Source organism: Colossoma macropomum, unplaced genomic scaffold (genome assembly GCF_904425465.1).
Source record: "Colossoma macropomum unplaced genomic scaffold, Colossoma_macropomum, whole genome shotgun sequence".
NCBI classification, from domain to species: domain Eukaryota; kingdom Metazoa; phylum Chordata; class Actinopteri; order Characiformes; family Serrasalmidae; genus Colossoma; species Colossoma macropomum.
In genome coordinates this window covers 56,570,417-56,589,914 of record NW_023494792.1, presented here as the reverse complement: position 1 = coordinate 56,589,914, position 19,498 = coordinate 56,570,417, and the positions used below count along the sequence as shown (strand labels likewise).

Here is a 19,498-nt window from a genome sequence, read left to right as displayed (position 1 = left end):
ATTTTTATAATCGGATAACTGCAGAAATCCGATTACGATCGGATTATTGCGTGCATGTTACTTCCATTACACAAAACCTAACCTTACCCAACCTTACTAAAACCTAACCTTAAACCTGGCCCTAATCCTAACCTTAACCTTAACCTCAACCCAAAACCTAATCCTATCCCTGACCCTGGCCCTAATCCTAACCCTAACCTCAACCCAAAACCTAATCCTAACCCTCACCCTGGCCCTAATCCTAACCCTAACCTCAACCCAGAATCTAATCCTAACCCTCATATGTTTCTGACATGTTAATAAGAGTCTGTTGAGTGTTTGTTTCATATAAAAAGAACCACTCAAAGAAAAGTGTCACCACAAACTATAAATGTATTGATTTTAATTCTATGCTTGTAGACAGAGTGCGCTATCTTGGAGAAACCAGCCGTTTCAAACTAAATCAGAATCCCCACATATAAACATACCGCCTCACTCACGTAAAACACCTGCATATCGTACACTCAGAAACGTACTCATGTTTGCACACATACATAACACAACCGCAAACGTAATCCTTCCTTGATGAGTCTAAGAGCAAATAAACCTTCATATACCACTGTAATCACTTCAAGCTCTCTACAGAGTCTACAGTGAGAGCCATTTGTGCTTTCTACCCTGTGCACAGCACAACAAAACTGTCATTAATGTGCATGTAGTATATAATAAGCATGCTATGAACCTAATTACACGTTATTCTGCTCTCACTTTAGTCAGTGAACCACCATTCACTCTCACACAGACTATGCAAGCAATACAAACACTGCCTTTTATTGCTGACCACGATTGCCACTATAGTATCTCAATTCTCAAGGCCTCAATTTTGGCAGGACCTTGTATGAGTACACTACTCTGGTTTTATCTCAGTAACTAATGATTGTAAATGATCACCATTTACATAAGCGCACAGTCATGTGACACTGAGGTCAATACTCAGTTATTCCTCCAGCGTAAATTTGATGGGACAAGTATAATGTAGGACCTGTGTGAACGTTTTTTGGAACCAGGTATTCAGGAGAGGTGAGACTCTTTTTTTTTTCTTTATCCCTCTAAAAGTTTCCATTTCAGTCAGGAGAGAGGAGCGATCGAGACATCTCTCGTTCCTACAACCAAGGTAAAACATTTCTATACAAACACAAACATAAGAAAACAAAAGTAACTTAGAATTTTCTTTCCTACAGTTTACAATATAAAACTCAAGTGCAATTAAAGTTCCAAATATTAGTTACAAAACATACATGTAACTCTATAGTAACCCTCTGTTACTGGCAGGTAGTCTTTTTCTTGCTATTTAGGTTTTTAAATCTATTTTTCCGTTAAAACGTCGTTGTTCACTGTCAGTCCATGTTCAGAACAGGATTGTGAAGTGACTCCATTCTCCATATTGAAATGGTTTTGAAAGAAATGTTTAAGTGCACCTGTCTTTCCAAAAAAGCAATCTTGTGCACGTCTGGGGCATGACTTTTTTTTTCAAAATAACAATATATATCCATGTGTGTATGAATGTACACGTGCACAGCATAGGCTTGCACATGCTTACTAACACACATACATATATACATGCACACGTACATACATATACAAATATATAGATATTAAACATCCAGGGAGTGGGTCTCTGCAAGTTGTAGCACATATAAATATTTAAAAGCATTAAAAAAAGGAACAAAAAAGCACAGAAAGAGAAAAAATGGAGAAAAGAAGTCAAAAGGAGACTCCAGATGAGAGGTAGGAGAAAGGCCAGACCTCTTTCTGTGGTAGGAAGGCATTCTGGGATCTAGCTAGCGTGCTGAAACGTTTGAGAGGGAGAGAAACAGAAAGAAAAGCAGAGGAGTATAGGAGAAAGGAGGCGTTTGAGAGGAGAGGATGGTAAAGTGGGTTTGGGAAAGAGAAGGGTTTCAGATTTTTATTTGTACGGCCGTAGAAACCTGGTAACTTTGGAGCGTAGCAGCTTAATAAAAGAGCGTGGGAACATCTCTTTGGACTCTTGAACTGTGTACTTGAAATAGTTATGAGGGTGAGCCAGGACGTCAAACAGAGCCTTAATCAGCTTCTTGTCCTGAAAAAGAGGAAGGAAAAGCACTCTTGCAGCCATTCTGATTCTACAGTTAGACCAAGACCAAGCTGAAGCTGCCTGGACAGCACTAATGCCGTCCCAGGCCTACCTCTGAGCGTACAAAGACAGTATCTTAAACCTGCACTTAGCCCGTCACTTAACCCTTGTGTGGTGTTGAAGTGTTTGTTACTCAGTGGTCTTTTTTTTTTACATTACTGTTTTTCAATCAATACAGCCATAACAATTTATGCAAAAATACCAGATGTTTAAAATATCACAAGTGGCCAGAATAGGGTTCTCCTTTAGCAGCTGTAGCCAGTCAGCAGCCTGTCCCTTTTGTTGTCCACCCTCACACACACACACACACACACACATTAACAGCAGGCCATGTAGGAGGACAACAGAGTGAAGGACACAACACCTCCACACTTTCATTCCCCGCGGGTTCACCCAACACCACATGTGTAATATAAATGTGTGGGGGGTGAACGGAGTGAAGACACTGAAAATGGGATATTTTATATGTTCTTCACAGAAAATGAGCAAAGACCAAGAAATCTGAGGTTGAAATAATAATAAATTGCATCATTTTTTCTTTTGGTAAACACTGAAAATGGGTCCTACAGACCCCAACAGCACACAGGGGTTAGACGCCATTGCTTTTCCCGTACTTGATACATCTGTTAGCAACAGTGGTTTCTGACAGTGACACTAAATTACTTAAATATGCTTTGTGTCTGAAAAGCATTCTCAGTGAGTGAGGTTAAGATGTGGTGACATATGCATCACTTTATACCACTTTACAGATTTTTATGAAGTATTTTATGAATTAGTCTTATGAAGTGTCATTATGAATAATCCAGCTCTCATGTGCTGAGATTAGACTTTGACTTTTAAATAGCTGCACTGATGATAAAAGATATAAAAGTCATATCTCACTTTTAAGATCTCCTGGTGATTCTCTGATGCGTAGAGTCGACCATCTCGAACAATATCCTCTATGAGCTGCTGGTAATCCTCTGTAATACAAAGTTTGGCATACTTTGACAGAGCTTTCATATCAAATCTTAATATTTATATTTAGAACATTGACTGATGTTAAAGATGAAGAGAAGTCTGACCATCGTAGGTGACATAGGGCACTTGAAAGCCCTTCCCACTGTTGCCCTCATTGGACTTGAACTGGATCCAGAGCTTACGGGATCGAGAGGTGAAAGCAATCGGTCGCTCGTATGTCTGACACGTCTCATAGGTTGTCACTGATGTGGGCTGAGCTAATAAAGAACAGGGAGGAGGCAAGTAAGTGAAACTGGCTGATTGTGACTGGCTAGTTAACTTACTTTCTACAATAATCACAAAAAGTGACCTGAAATGACTGAACACCAAGTTTAATGGACAAGCTGTATGAAAAACCTACAACTCTTCCTCATGACAAGCACATCCCCACACTCATCCTCAATGGGGAGGAAGATCTCAGGCACCACAATGAGGATGCGCCTCTTGTTGGGGGGGTTGATGGTCCAGACACAGTCCACATTAGATGGGTAGTCTCCTGGGTAGTTGGGGGACTCAATGTACCCCATAAAATCCCCCAGCTCTCCACCACACATTTGGTCTAAAGAGTGAATAAGTTAATAATTTAAATACAGAGTCTATTGTAGGATTTCAGGCAAGTACATCACTATTCAAACACATACCATGCACAATCATACAGTACATACTGGCACTTTAGTTCTCAAGCCCTAAACTTCTGTCCTACGATTTATATTGAATATTCAAAATTCAATATTGGCTACTAGGGAAAAACAAGGCCACTGCTCTCTTCATTCACCGTACTGATTCACTGTTTGTGGGTGTTTTCAGGACAATAGATTTGTGAGTGTGCACTTAATACTTAGAGCTTGTATTCTACGGAGTGCACAAAATCTTTCGTACTCACTAAAATTTAGTGAAAACAGCTGGTTCTAGTTGTGCAACTGATCTACTACAGCCTGCTATTTAAATGATGTCACCCGTAAAACTGTCTGATTGAATCCCCTAAGTGGTAATATATAGATCCACTCATAGCATATTCAAAAAGTTGTAGATAGAACACATAGTTTTTTAAGTAAATAATGCACCAACAATGTAAAAAAAACCTACACAGGCATTTTTTATAATCAATGTTGTCGAATTTGCCAATAATTGTTGCAACATCAATGTAAAAAAAACAAAACAAAAACAAATATCAGTCAATTTTCACTTTAGGACAGGCCAATGTTTTACTAAATCCTTCAGAACAGTTTTTACTAAATGTTTCGGGACAGTTCCTAGATGGTTTTAGAGCAGTTTCTGGGGCCATGCAATATTTTACGCAACTGCCTAATGTTAAGATCAATAAGAAAGGACAGAACATTTTCATTTAACTTAATAATTTTTTTTCAAAACTTAGAAATCAGAGTTGGACTAAGACTCACTGATAATACTGCTTATTGGTACCTGCTGTGCAAAACGAATGTGGAATTAACAACATTAACAACACTTCTTTTTTTTGTTATATTCTCCAAATATAATATCTGGTGTTGGTCTTGCCTCACTCTCGCCCGCTCCTGCTCTTGATTCAGACTAAGCTACTAAAAAGTCTTGGTCTTGATTCAGACTCCATATTGTCCAGGTTTCAGTCTTGACTTAGTCTTCCCTCTAATATAAGACTACTAATTTACTATACCAGGGGTCGGCAACATGCAGCTCCGAAGCTGCATACAGCTCTTTGCAGCACTTGATAACTTTGAGACGAATGGACTTATTTGCATTGATAATCACTCCAGCTGGTTTCCTGATATGTTTAATCTGCAACGAGAAACTGTCAAACACTAAAAAGTCACGAAGCTGAACTCAGCTTCTCGTTCGGCAGCTTCTCGAGGTTCCACCTTAAATCGTGCCTGCTTGGAAAAGTTTCCTGCCGGAGATGCGTGAAAAGCACCTATAGCTGAGCTAAAGCCTAAAGCAGAGCAAAGTAAGTCTGTGTATTTGTTTATATTATATTTTTATCCTGTACTAGTACATTAGCACAAACTGAGACACTTTTACAGCCAAGATGGTAAAATGGACATAAAATGTTGTGGCTCCCAAGATGGTTTAATTTTGCTGAAAGGACAAAATGGCTCTTCTTAACATTTGGGTTGTCGACCCCTGTACTATGCACACTTGCTGCAAACAACACTTCTTCGGCAGCTTTTTAAAAATTCAGCTATTTTTTGTACATATATCTTGTAGAATCACACATGATGTAGCCTTACTCTTGCAGTGAGACACGTTTGTGGCACCATCAAAGTCAGTGGTGGTGTTTCCGGGACAGGTGATGCAGTAGTTTTGCCCAAACTCAGACTGGTAGGTGCCAGCAGGGCAACGGATACAACGGTGAGTGGTGGAGTTGTAGTAGTGTCCTGAGGCACAGTGTACTACACAGAGAGAAAGAAAGCAAGAACGGGAGTGAGAGTCGGACAGGAAGAAGGAAAAGCAATATTAAACAGGTAAGGCAGGAAAGAAAGTGGGAAAAAACAGAAAATGACACAAATAGAAAGTGTGGTTGGTAATATGTGGTTGAGTCAAATATGGTTTGGGCTGTGTTACCTTTGGCTTCACAGTCTCTAAAAGAGGTACTTCCAATGTATTTGGTCATAAGTCCTCCTCCGCAGGGGAAGCAGAGTACGCGTCCCGGCTCTGGCTGAAAGGTGCCCAGTGGGCATGGCTGACATGGCCGAAAGCCATCAGCAGAGAAATGACCAGCAGGGCATTGACCTACAACCAGAGAGTGGAAATTCTCACCAGTTTTCTCATACACTCTTACAAACTCCTTGATCTGCAGGCTTATTATTAATTTTTGTAATATTAAGACTTACTATTCATTAAGTACTACAAACGTTTTGCTAAATATCATGAAACAGACAAAGGTTATCCAGTCATTAGAGTGAGGAACTGAAGTGCTGGCCCAAGGGGCTAATTTCTAGATTTCAGTGAATGTGATCTAAAGTCCACAAGGGTGCGCCAAAGTAGTCAAATTGGGTCCATTTCAAAAATTTTGCCAGCTGCTCCAAGCCCAAAGCCAATCATTTTTCATCCCTCTTGCGCTCCCTTGAGATTACCAAAGTAGCCTTCCTCTGCCTGAGAGAAGCCCCTACGTTTAAATAATAACATGAAATCAGATTTTCCATATTGATCTTGCACTTCAATGCTATTGATTGGGTTCGGGGATGTTCTGGGGGTCGGGGATGGTGCTGCATTAATCAGCCCCTATAATCAATGTTTGGTATTACCATAACAAAGCCATTCATTGATTTGGCTTAGTCAAATGTGTCTCCACATGTGCACACACACCTCCACACTCAGAGACATTCTTGGCCCCCACAATACCCTGGGACTCAGTACTAGGGCAGGGCTCACAGGACAGCTGGCCTTCCATGTCTTGATAGGTTCCTGGAGGGCACTGCACACACTGCTCTTGCTCACCACTGTAGAAAGTCCCTACACTGCAGCTGACTGGGAGACAGACACGCACAGCACAGTCACAAAAGCAAGATCTACATTTATCAGTCATTTCAAATAATACCTCCCAAGCAAAGGCCCACAGATAAGAGTTCAGTTCCCAATGTACCTACCGCACTTGCCGTCTGTGAGGACCTGCCCCGTGCTGCAGGTCTCAGCGCCCTCTGACTGTCGGGCAGCGCGCTGGGCCACCTCGTAAGCCGTTCCCGAGAACTGAATGTAGAACTGCTGCTTGTTGATGGACTTTCTAAGGGTTCGTAGAGTGTTCTGCAGCCTTTGCTTCGTCTTCTCCCGCACGCAGTCCACATTACACGATTCTGACATGCAAAAACACCCAGATACATTCATTACATTCAATTTTTTATTCATTCAAATTCCTGATAAGCAATAACGTTGAACAGACGCACACATGCACATGCATACCTGAGGCCTCCTCCTCCTTCATCTCCATCTCAAACTCGGCAGTAATGTGCGAGACCTCTTTAGAAGGAGACTTTCGTCCACGCCGGCGCTTTTTAGAAGACTCGCATTTCAGATTCACAAATGTCACCTGGCAGTCCTCAGTGCAGGGGAACTGACCTCCTGAGACAAGGACACAGAACATAGGCGGGACAAAGAGTGTCAACGGTATAAGAGAGGAGGGGCTGAGACTCAAGTGTAGGACACAGGGAGGGCGTTTAAGGTGATAATTCAGTCACTACATTATGCTGCACGAAAACTCATTAAAGCATTTACACATCTAATAGGCTTTAGTTTGGGAAAACAGGGCTGGACGGCTCACCTTGCAAGCTCTGCTTCGCCACATCTCGGTGCTTCTCTTTACTGCGGGGTCTCAGGTGGCACTTAGCGTCCTTGATCTTAAATCGAGCCTTCTGCTTAATGGGCTGCGCCAGCGTCTCTGACGGACAAGAGGAAAGGAGGAGCTTGCGCGTTCACTCATATTTCAACATGCCAAATAAACATCACTAAAACATCAAGTCTCCAGGACAAAAATGCTGTCTGTTTTGCAAGCTAAGCAGATACGTCTAAAGTATTCCAAATGTGAGAACCACTAAAGGCAGGGAGGTGAACTGAGGACAGGCTGTGCTTGTGGTCGTCTGCGGTCATTCTAGAACAGTCTCAGTGTGTGCTGAGAATGCTCTTTGGGACAAGGCAATAAGGGCAACAGGAGCTCAGGTCTAAACCGAACCCCATGGGGCTTTACGAACGCATCTACATTGCTTTCTCTCTTCCCCTCTTACACACACATGCCCACATACGAACGGTATGATGTGAACTATGAGTGAACCATGTGTGTAGCGTGTTTCTCGCGGGCCTACGCAGGGCTTTCTGGAGCGGCTGCGGTCGAGTCCAGCCTGTGTATTTCATATCTGTCAGCAGACAGAAGATCAGCCAGAACAGTGTCATTTAGTCAGGTTCAGAGCATTCCTCTGTGCTCTGTCCAACACCAGGAGCTGTGTGTCTGTCTGAGCACTGAGTCAGTGTCCAAAATCTACAGAACACAACACACTGGGAAATGTAGAATTCAGCAGCTTCTCAGAAAGAGAAGGATATGGCAGTCCTAATGTTACATTCTCGAATCGATGTGTGTGACAAGTACACATTTACAATGGTTTACAGTCTTGCAGTTATTCACTTCACAGCTGGCCCCAGGCTCTAGTTACTTCTAGGGCTGTCAAAATAAAATTTGAATTTCCGTCCAACACAATGAAAAAATGCAAATAGAAAAACATCGATTTAAACGTTTAAAGCTGTTTAAAGCTGTTTAAGCTTTAAGTAAGTGTTTGAGGCAGCTCAGCTACACAACGGTTACCAAACAGTGGGAAAAACATGCCATTGCTGACCATAAATCAAAGAAAAAAATAATCTATTTTGGTTTTATTTAGGTATTTTAATGCAAAGAAATACTTGCAAACATCCAACAGCTCTTTAGCAATTCAGCCACTCTGGACTCTGGACTCTAGGATCTGCTTCAGGCTTTTCTGACAAGCCAACGCACAAAATGCAGGCTCTCTGTAGTGTAGTAAGCTATTAATCACATAAGGTTTATACACAAATAAGATAGCTTTGCTCAGAGGTGCTCATTCAGCCATTCACCATTTCACTGGCCTGAAACGTGATATCAGCAGCCTGGGGGATTTTATGGAAAAGTCATTGTGAAAATTAAGCCTCTGACAACCATCTCACACCTCCAGGCTTACAGCCACTGGTTTAAACCATGAGATATTGGGATGCTTGACATTTAAAAGCACACTTATGGATTTAGGACACATAACGTTTGACCAACATACTAGGGGGAACTTTCGATTTAATTTCTGAGCCAAGTTGACAACTTTAGTAACTTCATCAGTTCCAATAAGTATTTGATGCGTTTGATGCAAGTTGGGTATTCTGCAGCTGCTCTGTCTGAGTCGTGATGACATTTTCAGACAAAGCTAGCAAACATTTGTATCAGGTCTTGAGAGTAAGCATTAGGAGTGGAAATCTCTAGGCACATCGCAATTCGATTTGATTCAGGGTGCCAAGATATGATTACAAAGCGATTCTCGATTTATCTTGATGCATCCCGATGCATCTCCATTTTTGATCATTAGAGCCTAGTTTATAATTTTTTACAATACTGCAGGCCAGCAGGGGTCGACAACCCAAATGTTAAGAAGAGCCATTTTGTCCTTTCAACAAAAATCATTATTTTATGTTATTGAAGTAAAGTTTTACCATCTTGGCTGAAAATGTCTTAATATGTGCTAACTAATGTCATAGTATAGACTAAAAAATATATAACACAGACTTAACTTTGCTCTGCTTTAAGCTTTAGCTCAGCTGTAGCTGCTTTTCTCACATCTCTGGCAGGAAACTTTTCCACAAAAGAATAACAGTTTCTTGTCAAATGTCTCTCATCGTTCGACTTTTTACAAGGCTGAAGTCGCTTCTCATTCACCAGCTTCTTCTTAGAATTTTCTCGTTCGTTAAATGGTGCCTGAGGTGCCAGAATGTAAGGTGGAACAGGAACATTTGAGCAAGAAGCTGGCGAACGAGAAGCTTCACGACTTTTTGGTGTTCGACAGTTTCTCGCTGCAGATTAAACGTATCAGGAAACCAGCTGGTGTGATTATAAATGCAAATAAGTCCATTCGTCTCCAAATTATTGATGTTCGTCTTGAATCTCTCTCTTTGCCTTTTCGTTAGCTACTAGCTAGGCACGATTCTTGTCTGCGTTGCTATGGTGACCAACAGTCTGCGCACCAATCCTTGGGGTTAAAGTTTAATTAAATTAGCTGTTCTACATTAAATCCACCGTTTCAGACCATTTATTGTTAAAACTGTGTTGAACGATCAGCAGAACTTTATTTTACTGCAAAGGAGGATTATTTTATTTTTACCTAAAAATCCAATTCTGCCATGGAGCCGCAACAGAGCAGTAAACCTAGTGAGCATATACAGAAACTTGGACAGACATGTAAAGACAGACATATAGATAGACAGATAGACACTATACAGAAAGAGTTGGAAGGGGGAGGGGCATGAGAAAGAAAGACGGGGGTGAGGTTACCTGTACAGCTCTGTAGAGATGAAGTGCTGGAGGTAGTGGTGGTGTTCCTCTTTGGTGCCACTTTGCCTGGTTGTACTGGTACTCCACAGCTCAGAGTGTAACTGTTTTCAGAGTCTACACACAAAAAAGAATGTTGAGTGTGTGAGTATTTCTTTTTATGTATTTTTTGCATGGTTTACTTTCTATGTGCATATGTTTTCTGTGCGTATGCATGCTCGGGTGTGTATGTTGTCTCTGTGTGTGAAAGGCACGGCTTGACTGTCAGAATGCCAGAGTGCAGTGAGGTTGTCAAGAGAGCAATTGGCCGGAGTTTAGCCTGGCCACAAATCGTTCAATGGCAGGCTGAGTATTTCTGTTGGCCTACCACTGCGAACCCAGGAGTGTACAGGATTAAAAGAGGTTTTATAGAGCTCTAGCTCTCATCGTATGAAGAGACTATTAACACGCTCACTCACTCACACACACATACACACGCACACACACACACACACACACACACACACACACACACACACAATATACTTAAACTTTTTATAGGTTGTACATATGCTTCCTAAGGGACATGTGGGATTAAAAGAAGATTTATATGGTTCTTTATTACCTATTATCAAAGCACACACATACACACACACACACACACACACACACACACACTGAGATGAGGAATGAAAATGAGTTTCACCGAGAACATAAAGGGAAGATGATTGAGTGGCCGGGCTTTTGGAAGCCCCACTCTGTTCTCACCCTCCTTTTCTCCAGAAAGATATAAAAGCAAATATTTCACTTCAGGAGCCATCCATCAGCCTCACACACACCTCAGCCAACCCAAACGCAGCACGCGTTTATTTAAAACACGGCGGATATGCGAACGGAAACAGCCCTGCATTACGGAATGTAATCGCTCTCAAGACATGCCTCATTTAGGCACTGTGAAAATGAAATGATGCTCCTCTCTGCTATCCTTCAACATGGCGCAGGCCAATCCAACCAACTTTCAGATCTGTACAAAACGAGTAGCTAGAATTCCAGAACACGATCCTATATAATGTCATGTCGAAAGTTAACTTTTAGAATGTCTGTGAAAAATAAGCTATAAATATGATTAACGCAGTCATAAAATACTACATTATGCTTTTAAAGCATACTTTGTTGTCAATTGCTCACTGAGCATCCAAAATGTTGATGATCCAGGGACATGTTTTTCTCAAGAAAGGTTGCATGCGTGTGACCATCTACAGCTGCTTCAAACCATTCTCCTCTGCATTAGTGATTCCTGATCTCAGTGAATGTCAGCTTGATTTTATTTGGAAATATATAACTTGGCATCAAGCTTTTAGGTCAGTCAGACTTGGCACATTCACACAGTGAACATGGAATAGCTGAATGGCCAATAAGAGTATGTCACAGGTAACAGGATTGCAGTTACGCTTCTAAAAAGTGTGATGAGTAGCAAAGGCCACAAGATGCCAGCAAAGAGTGGAGAATCTTTGCTGTGTCATCATAGTACCATGCAGTCACTCTCCTGGGCAGCAATACGGTTCAATAATATTGATTCTGAATGGGTGATGGCGCGACCTACCCTTGCCCTGAGGCAGGGGTCGGCAACCCAAACGTTAAGAAGAGCTATTTTGTCAAGTTTCAACAAAAATCCAACCATCTTGGGAGCCACAATATTTTACGTCCATTTTACCATCTTGGTTGTAAATATGTCTCAGTATATGCTAATGTAATATTATAGGATAAAAAATATGTGAATGTGAATGAAAACACAGACTCACTTTGCTCTGCTTTAAGCTTTAGCTCAGCTATAGCCGCTTTTCTCACATCTCCAGCGAAAACTTTTCCGCAAAAGTAGAACAGTTTCTTATAAATACTTTAATTGCCAGCTTTTTGTTCGAGTTTTTCCGTTCCACCTTAAATGGTGCCGGAGACGCCAGAATGTAACCGCTGCACCATTTAAGGTGGAACAGGAGAATTTGAATAAAAAAGCTGGTGAACATCTTCGTGACTTTTTAGTGTTTGACAGTTTTTCGTGGCAGATTAAACGTAACAGGAAACCAGCTGGAGTGATTAGAAATGCAGATAAGTCCATTCGTCTCCAAATTCTTGATGTTCGTCTTAAATCTCTCTCTTTGCTTGTTCGTTAGCTACTAGCCAGGCGAGGATCTTGTCTGTGTTGCTATGGTGACCAACAGTCTGCGCGCCAACCTTCAGGGTTAAAGGGTGAATTAGCAGTTCTACAGTAACTCCAGTGTTTAAGACCATTTATTGTTAAAACTGTGTTGAACGATCAGCAGAGCTTTATTTTACTGCAAAGGAAGATTATTTTATTTTTACCTAAAAATCTAATTCTGCTGTGGAGCCGCAACAGAGCAGTAACAGAGCTGCGTGTTGCCGACTCCTGCCCTAAGGCAATAACTGGAAACACAGACATTGTTCAAGTAAGGCTAAATGAGCTGATCTGAACTGAAATGCACCTGGCTTCACTTCATTGGACTGAAATGAGCAGAACTAAACAAAACTCAAGTGAACAGAACTTCAATGACCTAAACTGAGCTAATTGTAAATGAATGGTACTGAACTGAAGTGAACTGAGCTAAGGAGAACTGACCTGAATGGACAGAAACAGCATGGGGCTGCAGAGAAGCACTGACCTGCCAGAAAGAGGGCGTTTGATGGACAGGACAGAGAGCACACCTCCACGCCGCCTGTCTTGGTGCAGCTGAGCAGAGCGCGAGGAGCTGGCTTCCCATTGGGCAGACAATTCACCGCCTCTGAGGGTCACACAGGGTCACGTAACCATGGAAACACCACACACACAGATGCATGCACACACACACACACACACAGTAATATGCGTATACAAACAAGATCAGGAGCATAATGGGTAAAGAGAGGGATAAGAGTGAGAGCTTACCAACGCAGTCCTTCTTATTCCAGTGGAGCTTCTGTCCAGGAGGACAGACGCACTCATAGCTACCCTGCGTGTTCACACAGCCATTCTCACAGCTCCCGTTATTGATGCTACACTCATCAATATCTGAGAAAACAAACACACACGTGCATGTCACTGGGGATATGCATGATATAAATGCCCAAAAAACGTTGATGTCTAGAAATCTAAAGTAGTTTACAGGTTTGTGAAAAAAGAGAAAAAGCTTACGAAATGCATTTGGATACATTTACACACACATACAGGAAAACTAACATAATAAGGTCTATTCAGGAGCACGAGAGGGTGAGTAGCTGTCGGCAGTGGCCATCTGCACATGCTCAGTTACCTCAATTACAAGACAGCACACTTGTGTGTGTGTGTGTGTGTGTGTGTGTGTGTGTACATGTGTGAACACACCTCCACAGTGTGTGAGGCCGTAGAGAGTGTAGCCTCTGTGACACACACACTCAAAGCTTCCAGGGTAGTTGATACAGGTGTGATCACAAGTCCTCTCAAAAGAGCACTCGTCAATATCTGCAGTGGAAGGAACACAGGCCTCATCAGCAATGACAAACCACCTTTACAAAATCACTGCTCACTAATCGCTCATCATTAGAGATGTAACAATACAACATATCATTAGAGCTGGGCGATATGGCAAAAACGGAATATCACAATACTTCATGAAGCTTTCACGATACAATATGTGTCATGATATTTAGTTTTTCTGAGATTTAATAAGTTGGAGGAGACAAAATCGAACCTGTAGTGACACATATACAAATACTGAAGTAATACTAATGCTATTATTACTACTGTAAAAGATGAGATGCTCAACTTAAAACGATATAGTAACTAATTTCATGGCTTTTCTTGAGTTGACTCAACTTGAGGACACCAGAGTTCACACAACTCAAACTTCTTAGTCAAGAATTCTCTCAGCTACTGTTTCCAGCTCTGCATCTCAGTTAGATAAACAAAACTGAATGTTGTTTTACTAAGTTTCCCTACTAGCTGGCGCTCCTTCTGTCACACAGTCCCATCTGGCATGTTTTCCTCTTGAGCTTCTGGATATGGACAGCTGTGGTATTGGTGGGATTCAAACTCACAACCTCCTGATGTTGGGATGAATTATTAGACAGTTGCACCACATGGGATGATGCCATGCTTTAAATTTAAAACAACAAATATTTTCTCCAGTGTATTAAACATTTGTAGACACAAAATCTGAGTTGTTTTATGTGTTCCTGAGTGGTGCAGTGGACCAAGCCATAACACAACAGGAGGTTGTGGGTTTGAGCTCCAGCCGTAGCTGTCTGTAAGTGTGTACCCTCAAGGAAAAATGTCTAGCAGGATTGTGTGATGGAGAGTTGTGGCTAGTGGGGAAGCATAAAAACAAGTTAATTTAATTTACCAAACTGAGATGCAGAACTAAAAAATTAAGAGAACTTTTGACTCAACTAAGTTTGAGTTGTGTGGACTCTTGTGTCCTCAAGTTAAGTCAACTCAAGAAAAGCCATGTAATCAGTTACTATATCATTTTGAGTTCAGCTGACCTCTCATTTTTAACAGTGTACTACTGCTACAACTATTACTACTACTACTAATAATAATAATAATAACCTATAACTATTTTTATTTAATGTTCTACAAACTGCACTGCACTAAATCCAGTTAAATAAACCTCTTTATCTCTACATCTATCACTACATCTTGTACTGACTAATTACATGTCTAAGTGCTGACACGTCCAATATTTCCAATATTTCCAATATGACAATATTTAATTATGATATCAATAAAATAACACCATATTGCCCAGCCCTACATATAATATCATACTGTACTGAATTGTATCGCAGTGTATCGTATCATTGTATCATGACTAGCTGTTAGTTTGTGGCTAGTGTGTTAGCTTGGGGCGGATTAGTATAAGTATAAATTACAGCTTTCGCTTCAAACACTTTACTTTTATTAGTTGAATAATAAACTGAAAACAGAAACAAACATAGTAACACAAGGCAGCTTTTCAGGCACTCCTCATTTTGGCTGCATCGAAAAATCAACTGAATTGAGACGCCATCATATTGTACCAAATGGAATAATTCATTTTGTGAACTGTTACATAACTAACCACTTCCCTTCTCTCTGCCTTCTACTGTCCCAAGCAATAATGTGAACAGGCAGAAAATGGTGTTAGTGCATCAGATGAGACATTTTTTTCTGTGAAGAGGAGAGATACCTGTCTCTCTTCTCTCTCTCAGTTCAGCCACAGTGCCAACAGGCAGAGAGCCAGAGTAATGAACCCTCCCCTTACGCCCACTCTGCCATACACACACACATTAACACACCCACACCCACACACACATACACACACACATACACACCCACACACACTTTCACCTCAACCACAACTATTTTCCCTGGGTTAACTGGCATGGAAGGAGCAAAAACAATAAATAAATAATTCAAAAATAAAATCCTAAGTATATAATTATCACTTGTCAGCAGACACATGTCAACCCAGGGTTTAAAGCATGATGGAATGAAAACAGTATCTACTGATGGGATACAGAGAGCGAGAGAGAGAGAGAGAGAGAGAGAGAGAGAGAGAGAGAGAGAGGGGGGAAGAGAGGAGAAACAGAGACAGACAGATAAGAGAGAGAGAGGGAGAGGGGAAGAAAGCAAGAGAGAGGGAGAAAGAGAAGGAGAGAGAGAGAGAGGGGGAGAGAGAGGGGGAGGAAGAAAGGAGAAACAGAGACAGGCAGAAAGGGGAGAGAGAGGGAGGGGGGGAAAAGCAAAAGAGAGGGGGAGAGAGAAGGAGAGAGAAAGGAGGAGGGGTAGAGACAGAGGGAGAGGGAGAGACAGAAGGGAAAGGAAGAGGAAGAGAGGAGAAACAGAGACAGACAGAAAAAGGAGAGAGAGGGAGAGGGGAAGAGGAAGAGGAAGAGAGGAGAGACAGACATAAAAGGGGAGAGAGAGACACACAGAAAGACAGAGAGAGAGAGAAAGAGAGAGAGAAAGAGAGAGAGAGAGGGAGAAAGGAAGAGGGAGAGAGACAGAGAAACAGACAAAAAGGGTGAGAGAGAGAGGGAAGGAGAGATAGCATGGGACAGAAGGAGAGAGAGAAGGAGAGAGAGAGAGGGAGAACAATAGAGAGAGACAGAATGTAAGGAGAGAGAGATGGAGAGAGGAGAGGGGGATTAAGTGAGAAAAGAGAGAGGGGGAGAGCGAAAGAGAGACAGACAGAAAGGGGTGTGGGAGGGGGGGGAGAGAAAGTGAGAGAGAGTGACAGACAGAGAGGTGATGAGAGAGACAGAAAGAGGGGGAGAAATGAGAGGGAGAGAGATTCAGAGATTCTGACACTGGGGGGTCTTAAAGACTTGAAATCATGAACGTACGTTGCCACAGTCAGCCACCTCACGCTGCCACCCGCTCTGTGCAAACAAACACACGCACGCACACTCAGACCCAGGGAAAGGGTGGCGTTTGGGTTTACCTTAATAAAATCATTTGTGTTTGTGCACTCATTCCTGCTCTGACATGTTTTCAGGAATCTGCTGCCATAGGCCTCCAGTACGCCCAGCAAAACACACAGACCCGCACAAACACAAACACAGCTATCCGCCTAACTGGGAAAAAAGTGCAACTACGCATCAATAAAGGCTTCATATGCTCCTCACTGCTTTTCTTAAATCTGTCCTACAGTGTTTTGATTAGCTACCTATCCTTCCTAACCACAGAAATTAAGGGTGGGTAACAGGGGCGATTCTAGGATCAGAGCTTTAGGGGTGCTGAGCACCCTATGAGAACAGCACCCCCCTTCCCTCTTTTTTTCTCATCATATCTTCTATAATTCTAACATTAATTAGCTGATATGCATACAGACAGTACTGGTCTGACACCTTGGCTTTAATATCAACACACAGGCCTATCAAAGCCACAACAGCTCGCCTCTCTCACTCGAATTCAAACAGAGGACATTGGTTGATTGATAACCTGCAACATTAGCTTGCTAGATAAAAACACTGGATAGCGTACAAGAACAACATACAGAGTGATCTGTGATTCAGCAAAAATGAGGACTGCTGCTAATGATTGTAATGTGTTGGTGCTGATTGATAAAGTACAGAAATCCTTGTCTGCGCTACTTACTGGAGCCACATTCACACTGTAACTGGCACTAGTGCGTTTGTGTGTTTGTGTGTGTGTGTGTGTGTGTGTGTGTGTGTATGTGCGCGCTCAGCGCAGCAACTGCATGGCTCTTGGGGAGAGCGGGGTGGGGAAGGATAGGAGAGAGAAAGTGGATCATACCATACCACTGTCACTTTGTTTATGCATCTATAAATGTCTTATTGCACAACTGTTAACATTGGTTATCGTCTACAGTACATGGTCCCTTGTTCATTCACTGGAGGGGACATGAACCACTGCACTGTCTTTACTTTCTATTTATGCATCTGTAAATACTGTAAGACAATATTTTGCTCTTGTTACAGGGCTGTGTACTGCTGCAATATAAGAATTTCCCTCTGGGATTAATAAAGTGATCGATCGATCTATCTATCTATCTATCTATCTATCTATCTATCTATCTATCTATCTATTTTCCAAACAAAAAACTCTTTTTACTCCTATTTTTAGGGGTGCTAGAACTCAATTTAGAGGTGCTTGCGCACCCCTAAAAAGGAGCTAGAGACGCCCATGGCGGATAAGAACAAATGCTGCAAGCAGGATTTTTCTAGGCTTCATTAACCTTTAATATATTGGGACATATTTCACAAGAACAGAATGCACCGACATACAGTGGCCTCATGGCGGCAGCAGCTATGGTTTACAGTTTTATTGGCATTTGTGCTTACCTTGACAGGTGCGTTCATTGGTTAAGAGCTTGTAGCCTTTCTGACAGCTGCACTCAAAGCTGCCCACAGTGTTCCGACACAAGTGGTCGCAGCCGCCGTTGTTCTCCAGGCACTCGTCAATATCTGTGAATATGAATGAAAGACAAGGGAATGCAGTGTTGACACAAGCCGAAGACAGAAATCAACACGAATGATATCTCATAAACTCTGCTCATACAAGCACAGCTCTCCTGCTGAACTCCTGCACACACGCATAGACACACACACAGGCTGAAAAACACGACACAGACGCACACTCACACTTGTAAAGGAAAGGAAACATACCATAAACATCTTAAATATCTCAGCCAGCACTGGAAAGCTCTCCACAGCCCAATAAAAATGAGAATCCAGTCAAATGGGTAGGACATTTACTTAAGAGTGTGCCTGGCTTATAGGAGTGTGTGTGTGTGAGAGAGAGTTTGGGGTTTCCTTTGCAGTTATTTAAATAGAAGAAGCAAACACGCGCTGGCCCGGATTTGAACTAATATTAACTGAACTGAGGCCGTAAAGAAAGTTTCCAACGAGCGCCGACCGCAGACGCACATGCCAACGGAGTACGGGACGTCACTGTGGGTCACGCACACGCATGAAGTCAGAGCTTCTGTCAACGTGCCAGGACACATAACTCTGCTCATTTTATCAGTCGTCCTTTTTTATTCAGGTAATCCTCTCCTCCTTCTCTTCCCTTCCATTCGTTTCCCTTACTCACTCACTCTGTTCGTTCTCTGACTTCCTCTCTTTTGAGCGCAGTATAACGGGCAGCCCTAAAACACAGTGACAAGAGTGTCTGTGAGCTTGCGTGCGTATGTGTGTGCGAAACGCAGCGGCCCGGCCGCAAAGTTCTCAGAGCTGTCTGATCGTATGATACGCATATTAGCTGGAACTAATGTGACACGATAGCCATGAAACAAGCTCTGCTCGGTTGCATTCAGAAACAAATATAGCATTTCCCGTTACACCTCAATCCAACACAGATATGCTTATGGAGGGGACAGTTTGATCGACAAGGTTCTAAAACTAAGACTACATACACTCCTAAAAAAAGATGGTTCTTCAAGGGTTCTTTAGTAAAGCCAACCATGAGTTCTATATAGTTCCATTTCATGCTTGCGTGGTTCTTTGCATGGTGAAACTGTTCTTCAGACTGATGGAGAACATGTTGTGTATGGTTCTATAGAGCATCTTTTGTGACATCATAACTATAGAAGAACCATTTCTGGTGCTACATGGAACCATTTTCAAAAAAAAAAAGGTTCACTATACAACACATTCTCCATCAATCTGAAGAACCCCTTCACCATGCAAAGAACCATTTAGGCATGAAATGGTTCTATATAGAACTCATGGTTCCAAATAGAAACATTCCCTTTACCATAGAATCCTTGAAGAACCATCTTTTTTAAAAGTGAACCTTTAAGAACTCAATGTAAACTCAGGTTTTAGGATTTTTCTGAAGCAAAGCCTAAATGATGCCAAATCCATTCAAT

At 41.9% G+C, this 19,498-nt stretch overlaps 1 protein-coding gene across 2 annotated transcripts in view; it reads right to left on the bottom strand.

Annotated features, from left to right (window-relative positions):
• Positions 1–222: 222 nt before the first annotated feature.
• The window catches only part of scube1 (signal peptide, CUB domain, EGF-like 1), a 92,296-nt gene continuing 73,020 nt past the window's right edge, over positions 223–19,498 (bottom strand). For both annotated transcript variants that reach the window (XM_036577639.1, XM_036577640.1), the window contains 15 exons: positions 17,970–18,092; positions 13,525–13,641; positions 13,090–13,212; positions 12,827–12,946; positions 10,173–10,286; positions 7,401–7,517; positions 7,043–7,201; positions 6,733–6,936; positions 6,452–6,613; positions 5,708–5,875; positions 5,374–5,535; positions 3,513–3,710; positions 3,217–3,369; positions 3,035–3,114; positions 223–2,098 (listed from right to left, as the gene is read on the bottom strand). In XM_036577639.1, coding sequence (XP_036433532.1) covers positions 1,946–2,098; positions 3,035–3,114; positions 3,217–3,369; positions 3,513–3,710; positions 5,374–5,535; positions 5,708–5,875; positions 6,452–6,613; positions 6,733–6,936; positions 7,043–7,201; positions 7,401–7,517; positions 10,173–10,286; positions 12,827–12,946; positions 13,090–13,212; positions 13,525–13,641; positions 17,970–18,092 — 2,153 coding nt within the window. In that variant the 3' untranslated portion in view covers positions 223–1,945. The remainder of the gene's footprint in view (positions 2,099–3,034; positions 3,115–3,216; positions 3,370–3,512; positions 3,711–5,373; positions 5,536–5,707; positions 5,876–6,451; positions 6,614–6,732; positions 6,937–7,042; positions 7,202–7,400; positions 7,518–10,172; positions 10,287–12,826; positions 12,947–13,089; positions 13,213–13,524; positions 13,642–17,969; positions 18,093–19,498) is intronic.